This window comes from Suncus etruscus, chromosome 8 (genome assembly GCF_024139225.1).
Source record: "Suncus etruscus isolate mSunEtr1 chromosome 8, mSunEtr1.pri.cur, whole genome shotgun sequence".
In the NCBI taxonomy this organism is placed as follows: domain Eukaryota; kingdom Metazoa; phylum Chordata; class Mammalia; order Eulipotyphla; family Soricidae; genus Suncus; species Suncus etruscus.
In genome coordinates this window covers 14,980,002-14,990,013 of record NC_064855.1, presented here as the reverse complement: position 1 = coordinate 14,990,013, position 10,012 = coordinate 14,980,002, and the positions used below count along the sequence as shown (strand labels likewise).

General features: G+C 49.5%; 1 protein-coding gene across 1 annotated transcript; it reads left to right on the top strand.

Annotated features, from left to right (window-relative positions):
- Positions 1-464: 464 nt before the first annotated feature.
- Positions 465-9,710, top strand: FOXR1 (forkhead box R1). Its single transcript, XM_049778390.1, has 6 exons — positions 465-594; positions 6,925-7,013; positions 7,092-7,337; positions 7,727-7,953; positions 8,811-9,037; positions 9,646-9,710. Exons 1-6 carry the CDS (start codon positions 534-536, stop codon positions 9,708-9,710), a joined length of 915 nt encoding a protein of 304 aa, XP_049634347.1. The 5' UTR covers positions 465-533.
- The last annotated feature ends 302 nt before the right edge of the window (positions 9,711-10,012 follow it).

Here is a 10,012-nt window from a genome sequence, read left to right as displayed (position 1 = left end):
CTCTGAAGGATCCGATTGGGTGTTAGGGATCAAACTGGGGTGGACCACATACAAGGCAAACACCCTGCTCGAATTCCCAATAATAATAATTTGTTCTTAAAAACTAGTAGGTTTCTCTTTCAGGCCCACTCCCACTTCCTTTCTGCTGGGATCGAGGATAGAAACACCGAAATTCTCTTCCCCGGCCTCAGTCCTGCTCTGGAGGCCGTGTTCATACTTTTGCACCACCAAGAGTTTTGTGCAAATCCCAGGGAGGGCGCCAGGCCTTAGAGGGGGTCGGGCGCTTGGGGGCGCATCCAGGGCTTCCACCACCGATCGACCACTGGGAAGTTGCATGCACCTGGGTGCTTGCCCCCCCCCCCCCTGCAAAAGATCAAGACTACTTTATCAGCTGCTTTTGGAGGACGCTCTGAGCCCAGGCCCAGATTCTGCCGTCCTAGCACCCCATCTCTCCCAAGGTGGATCTAAAACTCCAAAACCTCAACTTCTGGGCTGGCCTCCATGGCCAGGTTCCAGGCCTGCTGGACTGGGATATGGGAAACGAGCTCTTCCTGACCTTCACCACTGACCAACTGCCCCCAACCCAGCAGAACCGTGAGTGTGGGGGGAGTTGTGCAGAGGGGTGTGGGGACATCATGTCCTCAGCTGTGCATGTTCCCATTCCGGTGAAACCCCATCACTGCAAGGTGGTTGGGAGGCTCCTTGCACCCCTAACTCTCCCCACGTGCACGTGCACTCATTTTGCAAGGGGCCCTAGGATGGGTGCCTTCCCTGGTTTAAGATCATCGGAGTCTGCACAAAGAGGCCATCTTCCCAGTTCCCGCCAAGAACTTTCTAGACTAGAGCATTCCTTCAAGCCAGGCCTTCATTACGGGACCGTGTTCTATGTATTTCTTCCCTTAAAAATAACAGACAGCCCCCAGAGCACTGCTATAGGCAGCTTTGTGGGAGGTAGGGGGTTCCTACTCTGCTAGATCCGACAAGGGGCTGTTTAAAATTCTGGGCTTTGGGGGCTGAGAGATAGCATGGAGGTAGGGCGTTTGTTTGCCTTACTGCATGCAGAAGGACGGTGGTTCGAATCCCATATGGCATCCCATATGGTCCCCCATTCCTGCCAGGAGCGATTCTTGAGTATAGAGCCAGGAGGAACCCCTGAGTGCTGACGAGCATGACCCAAAAAACAAGAATAACAAAAAACAGGGGCCGGGCGGTGGCGCTAAAGGTAAGGTGCCTGCCTTGCCTGCGCTAGCCTTGGATGGACCGCGGTTCGATCCCCCGGTGTCCCATATGGTCCCCCAAGCCAGGAGCAACTTCTGAGCACATAGCCAGGAGTAACCCCTGAGCATTACCGGGTGTGGCCCAAAAACAAAAACAAACAAAAAGAATAACAAAAAACAGTTGTTGTTGGAGTACTAACACAATACGGAGGACCCTTGCCTTTCGTGTGGTAGACCTGGGTTTGATCCCTGGTACCCCAGACTGCTAGGTGTGAGCCCTAAGTGCAGAGCCTTGAGCATAGACAGGGATAGGCCTCCCCCACCCCCTAAAAAAATTCCAGCTTTGTCTTTAGATTTCAAGAGCAGAGTAACATTCACACAGGGGTCTGGGGTGAACTTGCCCCACTGGGGTCCCCACCCCCTATATCTCCCACACTCCAGCACCCACCCCTAGTGATGTCCTCTGTAGGTTTGTGTCTTTCAAAGTTACTTGGCCTTATTTATGCCTTTGGCCGAGTTTCATCCACCAACTATTCATTGTCCGTGAGGCAACTCCATGTCCTCCTATTCCAGCTGAACAAAACAAACCAGGCAGGGACGAAGAGAACCAGTAAGCCAGGTTCAATTTGCAGCACCACATAGTCCCTAACGCCCACCAGGAGAATCAGTCTCCCAGTACAGCTGGGAGTGACCCTGATCACCTCCGGTTGTAGCCCAAAGCCAAAACAAATTTTTTAAATACGTGTTTGACTTCCACATTCAAAATTTAAGAGTTGGGGCTGGAGAGATAGCATGGCAGTAAGGCGTTTGCCTTGCATGCAGAAGGACAGTGGTTCGAATCCTGGCATCTCATATGGTCCCCTGAGCCTGCCAGGAGCGATTTCTGAGCTTAGAGCCAGGAGGAACCCCTGAGCGCTGCCGGGTGTGATTCCCCCCCCCCCAAAAAAAAAAAAACAAAACAAAACAAAACAAAACAAAAAAGAATCGATCTTGAACCAGACACTGGCTGAAAGGTTCTGAGCAGAGGAAATGACTGATTCGCCAACTTCCTGAGCTTGTTAGTTCTGCCTTTGCATAGGATACTTACATTTAGGGGTTTTTTTGTTGTTGTTGTTTGGGATCTACGCCCACTGGAACTCAGCTGTTAACTCCTGACACCGTTCAGAGGCTGCTATGGTGGTGCTCAGGGTTGTAAAGCCTGAGGTAAAGTCTTCCACATGATAAACCTCTGCATTAGTCCTTTGTACTCTTGGTCCCTTGAATGTTTGTACAAGGATCCCCACATTTGCATTTTTTGCCCTGAAAATGCTGGAGCTGATCTGCAGAAATTAGAGTCTTTAAAGATCCCTGTGGCTGGTGTGGGAGTCACATTGGCAATGTAGGGAGATCAGGTGTGCAGAAACCCTGAGGCAAAGCCACCAGCCCAGTGTAGAGGACTGAAGATCAGACCATCAGGGCCCTGAATGGTTCAGTGGCTAGGGTGCTTCACTAGCATGTGGCCGACCCAGGTTCCATCTTGACACCCCATATGGTCCGGGAGACTGCTAGGAGATATCCCTGAGCACTGCAAGGAGGTGTGGCCCAACCCTTCTTCCCCACTACAATAGAAAGACTTCTCTTTTACAGTCAGAAATTAAGATATTTCCCTTATGGGGCCGGAGAGATAGCATGGAGGTAAGGCGTTTGCCTTTCATGCAGAAGGTCATCGGTTCGAATCCCGGCGTCCCATATGGTCTCCCGTGCCTGCCAGGAGCAATTTCTGAGCATGGAGCCAGGAATAACCCCTGAGCACTGCCGGGTGTGACCCAAAAACCACAAAAAAAAAAAAAAAAAAAAGATATTTCCCTTATACCCACACTGACCCTGGCTCAAATCTCAAGAACCACATGTTCCAAATGGGGTGCTGGGGACTGAACTTGGGGGTTTCCCTCAGACTAGGCAATTCTCCACTTATTGTGCTGTCTCCTTGATCCAGAGAGTCAGTTTATTTATTTATGTATGTATTTATTTATTTTTTGTGGTTTTTGGGTCACACCCGGCAGTACTCAGGGGTTATTCCTGGCTCCAGGCTCAGAAATTGCTCCTGGCAGGCACGGGGGACCATATGGGATTCGAACCGATGACCTCCTGCATGAAAAACAAACACCTTACCTCCATGCTATCTCTCCGGCCTGAGAGTCAGTTTTTGACTAAACTTACAGGAGCTCAAAGTTGTATCCAGCTGGTGATGCCTCCCTCACACCTGAATTAAATAAGAGATCCCGGAGAAGGGACACTGCTGGTTTTGCTGAGCCGTGTTTTTGGGGGGTAGGGATTCTGTTTTGCTGCATGTGTATTTCTTGAAGTTGCAATTTCTAGTGCTCCAAATCCCTTTGTGTCAAGGCAGATGTCCATCTGGTATTTGTTTTCTCTCTGTTCTGGAGGATTGTCTTGAACATTGCTTATAGTGAGTGTTGGTTATTAACTCTGAAAATTACTTTATTACTTTATTTCTCCTTTGTCCTGAAATATAGACACAGAATTCTTTACAGGGTACAGAATTTTGGGTTGTTGGTTTTAATTTTCTTTTGGTACTTTATTATTCTTTTAGTACTTCATTTATTTGGGCTTTTGGAGTCACATTTTGATGATGCTCAGGAATTACTCCTGGCTATGCTGGAAGTGGCATGGGGGGGGACCATTTGGGATGTGAGGGAATCTAACCCTGGTAAGCTGCATGCAAGGCGATTTTCTTATCTACTATACTATAGCTCCAGCCCCCCATTCAATTTATATTTGGGATATTCTGAGTTTGTTTTTCCCTGTTGTGGTTTTTTGGTTTTTTGGGTTTTTTGTTTGTTTGTTTGTTTTGAGTCACACCCGGCAATGGTCAGGGGTTATTCCTGGCTCTACGCTCAGAAATTGCCCCCAGCAGGCTCAGGGGACCATATGGGATACCGGCATTCGAACCAGAGATCTTCCGCATGCAAGGCAAACGCTTTACCACTGTGCTATCTCTCCGGCCCCTGTTGTGGTATATTTTGAGAAGTTCTTTTTTTTTTTTTTTTTTTTTTTTGGTTTTTGGTTTTTGGGTCTCACCCGGCGGTGCTCAGGGGTTACTCCTGGCTTTCTGCTCAGAAATAGCTCCTGACAGGCACGGGGGACCATATGGGACACCGGGATTCGAATCAGCCACCTTTGGTCCTGGATCGGCTGCTTGCAAGGCAAACGCCACTGTGCTATCTCTCCGGGCCCTTCTTTCTTTCTTTCTTTCTTTCTTTCTTTTTTTTTTTTTTGAGAAGTTCTTAACATGTCTTTTTTTTTTTTTTTTTTGATTTAGGGTCCACAACTGGCAGTGCTCCTGAGTGACCTCTAGGGGTCACTCCTGGCTAGCTTTGGGTGACTGTACCAGGAACCAAACCCAGGTTGACTGAATGCCCCCCCACTCTGCTGAACTAACTGTGGCCCCCTTCTCATTCTCATGGTGTCTTAATAGTCACTAATCGGGCCCGGAGAGATAGCACAGCGGTGTTTTCCTTGCAAGCAGCCGATCCAGGAGCTAAGGTGGTTGGTTCAAATCCCGATGTCCCACATGGTCCCCTGTTCCTGCCAGGAGCTATTTCTGAGCAGACAGCCAGGAGTAACTCCTGAGCACTGCCCCTCCCCCAAAAAGTCACTAAGCATATTATGTCTCATTTGCCATTAATCAAACATTTCCTTTATTTTTTCCCTTCTTTTTCTTTTTTGGGCCACACCTGGTGACGCTCGGTTTACTCCTTGCTATGCACTCAGAAATCGCTCCTAACTTGGGGGACCATATGGAATGCCAGGGGATCAAACTGCAGTCCGTCCTAAGTTAGCACGTGCAAGGCAAACACCCTACTGCTTGCACCACTGCTCCAGCCCCTATTTACACTTTTTTTTTGTTTGTTTGTTTTTGGGCCACACCCAGTGGTGCTCAGGGGTTACTCCTGGCTGTCTGCTCAGAAATAGCTCCTGGCAGGCACGGGGGACCGTATGGGACACCAGGATTCGAACCAACCACCTTTGGTCCTGGATTGGCTGATTGCAAGGCAAACGCCGCTGTGCTATCTCTCCGGGCCCTATTTACACTTATTTTTAACTGAGTAACTAGTTTCCATATCTCAGAAGTTCTATATAGGGACCAGGATAGTAAAACAAGTTGGGTATTTGTCTTGGGTTTGATCTTCTTTGCCCACTAGGAGTGATTCCCTGAGCAAAAAGCCAACAGTAAGCCCTGAGCACCAGTGGGTGTATCCCCTACCAAAAAACCAAGTTTGCTTCAGGCTACCTGCCTGCTATCTCTTTCTTACATACTTGACATTTCTCCTTCCTTCCTCCCTCCCTTCCTTCCCTTTCCCTCCCTTCCTTTCTTTCCCTCATTTCTTCTTCCCTTCCTCCCTCCTTCCCTATCTCCTATTTTTCTCCCTCCCTTTCTTCTTCCCTTACTTCCTCCCTCCCTTCCTTCTTCCTTCCTTCCTTCCTTCCTTTCTTCCCCCCTTCCTTCCTTCCCTCTTTCTCCCCTCCCTCCCTTCTTCCCTCCCTCCCTCCCATCCTCCCTCCCTCCCTCCCTCCCTCCCTCCCTCCCTTCCTTCCTCCCTCCCTCCCTCCCTCCCTCCCTCCCTCCCTTCCTTCCTTCCTTCCTTCCTTCCTTCCTTCCTTCCTTCCTTCCTTCCTTCCTTCCTTCCTTCCTGTGTTTGAATCTGAGTTGGCTGTGTTTTTGTCCCCTTATATCTTGAACACATGGAAATCCATTAGAATAATTGTCTTAGTGTCCTTTTCTACTAACTCATTCATCTGTCTTTATAGATTAATGTTTAATTTTTCTTCCCATTATTCATCCACTTCTCTGCTACTTTACAATGGGGGGTAATAAACCCTGATGTACTCTGGCTCAGTTCTTGGAGGGCCCATGTGGTGCCAATGATTTAACCCGGGACTTCCACTAATAAAAAGTGTGTGCTCTAGCCCTTTGGACATCTCCTGAACTAATAGTCATGATAGTTCTGCCCTTTTCATCTCTATTTTTCTCTCCTCTCTTCCCTCTTTTCCTTTTTTGAATATTCTTTTATTTGGGGGGGTCACATCTGGCAGTATTCAGGGGTTACTCTTGGCTCTATGCTTAGAAATCGCTCCTGGCAGGCTCAGGGGACCATATGGGATGCTGGGATTCGAATCAGCGTTCATCCTATGTTAGCCTCATGCAAGACAAACACCTTAACATTGTGCTCTCACTCCAGTCCCCCCTTTTATGAATATACAGCTATCCTTCCTGCCAATAAATTTATCTTTTTCAGAACTCAAACAAGAGTATCTCTTATGACACTCCTGGGGACTAGGAGGGAAATGGAAATAGTTGTCCCTCTGCCCTCATAGCTAGCATAGTCCCATAGCACTAATAGACACTTGATTATGCCCACCCTGATCTCTTTGGCCAGTTGCCTTGTCCAGACAGAGGAAGCCATAGCTCTCAGCAGGGCATAACCATGAAACGTGTGCAGGAGTGTGGAAAGGACAGTTGCTCCAGAAAGAAGCTTTATATAGACCTAAGGGTGACAGGTCAGATGCCCAAAGCCAGGCAGGACAGGGACTACAGGGTATAAGGCACTTGCATTTGGGAAGAGTGTAGGAGGAGAAGAGTTTATCACAGCTAGGTCCAAAAGCTTGAAGGATTCACTGTGGAATTCCTCTTCTCTCTTTCTGCCAGTTGCCAAGTATAAACTTCGAATAGTTGAGCCACCAGCAGCACTGTCTCTGGAGAAAATTTCTGAGCACAATGGTGAGGAGAGAAGAGGGGTCTCAGTGGGCTGGGCTGCATTCCAGGGATCCCCCTCAACCTCTATGCTCATAATCTCTTTCCTCCTCTTTGCAGAGTCAGCTCTTAAACCCAACCTGTGGATGTGGGTGAGCCCCAACATCGTGTTCCCCCCAGGAAAGCTGGAGGCTCCAGAGCCCGCAAAAGGGGAACAGCTGACAAGTCCACTTTCTTCTCCCCAAGGATCTCTCAAAGGGGAGGACTTGGAGAGTTCTTCTGAGGTCACAGTGGACTCCCCGTCAACCCCATCCAGTGAGAAGTTTCCCCCTCCGAAGCACTTTGCCTCTTCCCCTAGCATCCCACAGGTAGGATTTGAAGGGCTGAGGTGGACAGGCATGAGGCTTCAGGTTGTGGTGTATGGGCTTTCTTTCCTTTTTCTTTTATTTTTTGAGAGGAAACATGCTGGGATGTTCAAGGATTTGCACTTGGGGATCACTCCTGATGGGGCTCAGGGGAACCAAATAAGGTACTGGGAATGGAACCCAGATCGGTAGCTTGCTCTACCTGCTGTCCTATCTCATCAGTCCCTGGGTGTGATCTTTTTGGGGTTGACCAGGGACTGAGGGCACCCAAAGGAGCTGAGCCTTGGGGTTAGCCCAGATCAGCGTCCTTCTTGTCATTGTGCCCCGCCCCCCCACCCCCCACCCCCAGTAGAGGCTGTGGAGTTAGGGCCAGCTCCTGCTCTGCTCCTCAGCTTCTGGAAGAGGAGGTGGTGGAGGTCCAGGATGACAGCTCTTCTGTGGCTCTCATGTCCCCCGACCAAAGAGCCCTCCTCCAGAACGAGAGACACCAGCACACCTGCAGTAAAGAGGGACAGGTCTGGGCCCGGCCCCCCCTCAATTACTTTCAGCTGATTGCCTTGGCACTAAGAAACAGTGCCCCCTGTGGCCTCAACGTACAGCAGATCTATAGCTTCACCAGGTAGGTGGGAGCCCTTGGGGACAGGGCCTAGTTTTGGGACCTTCCAGTTTTGGGTCCCTGCCTTTGTTTCCACTCTGTGGTTGGAGCAGAGAAATGCATTGTCGGCTCACCTTCTCTGGTTCTAGATTATTCCCCAACAGTTTGGCCACATATTACATTACAGGAAGACATCCAAATAACCCCCATTTTATACAGAAACACACACTAATCATTTTTCTGTTTTATTTATTTATTTTTTGGTTTTTGGGTCATACCCGGCAGTGCTCAGGGTTACTCCTGGCTCTACGCTCAGAAATCCCTCTTGGCAGGCTCAGGGGACCATATGGGTTGCTGGGATTCGAACCACCGTACTTTTGCATGCAAGGCAAATGCCTTACCTCCGCGCTATTTCTCCAGCCCCATTTTTCTGTTTTCAATCAAAAACATTTTTTTTAATTCTGAGAGTCGAACTCAGGACTCTGAGCTCTTGCCACCATAAATGCACTTAGCTTTATTATCTCCCAGGGATTGGCCACTTCTAGGGGGTCTGAAAGGTGACCCTGAGCTTTTGGCTCTAAGAGTCTCTAAACATTGCCTTTTGAGTAGTGTCATTTCTGGGGTGAGTCTAGAGGCAGGAGGTAGAAAGGGAGGCACAATGGATGGGCGCAGGACACCAGGCTGGGTCCAGGAGAGGAGAGTTTGCTCCTGGTGGATGTGTGACACGTGCTGCATCATCCAGTAGTCATGGGACCCAGGTCACTGGCCATTCACTCCCTTGAGTTTCAAAGTTTCAAGCTCCACTGAGCAAGAATCTTCTCAAGAACACTGCATTTTGTGGAGCAAACCTGCTTTTTCTAATGAGTCTCCTCTGTCCACAGACAGCACTTCCCCTTTTTTCTGACGGCTCCAGAAAGCTGGAAGAACAACATTCGCCACAACCTTTGTTTCCGAGACTGCTTTGAGAAAGTGCCCATGGGTACCAACTCCCGGGGAAGCTACTGCCTCTGGAAGCTGACAGAGAAGGGCCATCATCGCTTCCTGGAGGAGATCCGCACCCTGGCCACCTCTCAGGTGCAGAGTATCCAGAAGTGCATGAGCCAGCCAGGTGGGATGCCCCTCCCAGCCCCCCACATGCTTGAGGATGGAGGGAGGGGCTCAGCAGAGACTGGCCTAGGACTTAGGGTGCAAGGCACAATCCTGAGGGTGAACAATTCTGGAGGGAGAGAGACAAACTGCAGGAAGGAGAGAGGAGGTCATTGGCCTGAAATCCCAGGGTTACCCCACCACCTGCTCTCTATACACATGAATAGGGGTTATTAGAAGCACAGAGTTCCTGCAGAAACAACTAATGTGGGCCAGAGAGTTAGTACAGCAGGTCAGGCACTTGCCTTGCATGTGGATGACCTCGGTTTGATTCCCAGCATCCTAAATGTTACCCCCCTGAACACCTCCAGGAGTGATTCCTGAGTGCAGAGCTAAGAGTAACCTCTGAATGTGACCCCCAGACTAAAATAAATAAAAGAAACAAGTCATGTATAAGTGGGACTTAGGAATCCCAGTAGCCTAGAAAAACAGTGGGTGGGAGCATAAGGTGAGAGGTCATGTCCAGAGTGGGGTGCTTGGGCCTGGAGAAGAAAGAAAAGAACGGGTGCCTTGAGAAAAGGGCTCAGGGGTCAGCAGCTGTAGTGCACCAACATTCCCCTTGTCTTACAGATATGATGCCTTTCCTCTTTGACGTCTTTGATTCCAGACAGTGGAGTCCACATGCATCTCATTAAAGCTCATCTCCAGCAGCAACCTGGTGTGTGTGTATGCCTGTATGGGCAGAGAAGGGGGGAATTCAGCTCCAGACTCCCATCTGCCACCCCTGTGTCTCACCTGGACAGCGCCCCTGTCCTAGGAACCACATTCAACTGGCCTTGCTCCTATGGTGGTGGGGCCCGAACTGCCCATCCTGCCCTCTCTCCTTTGGGTTCCCTTTACATCGCAAGGGGCACAGGGTGGGAGGAAAGTAGATCAGAGGCTTTGTGGGGGAAAGAGAAAAACCTGTCCTAATGCTGTTTGCCCGTAGAGTAGAAGC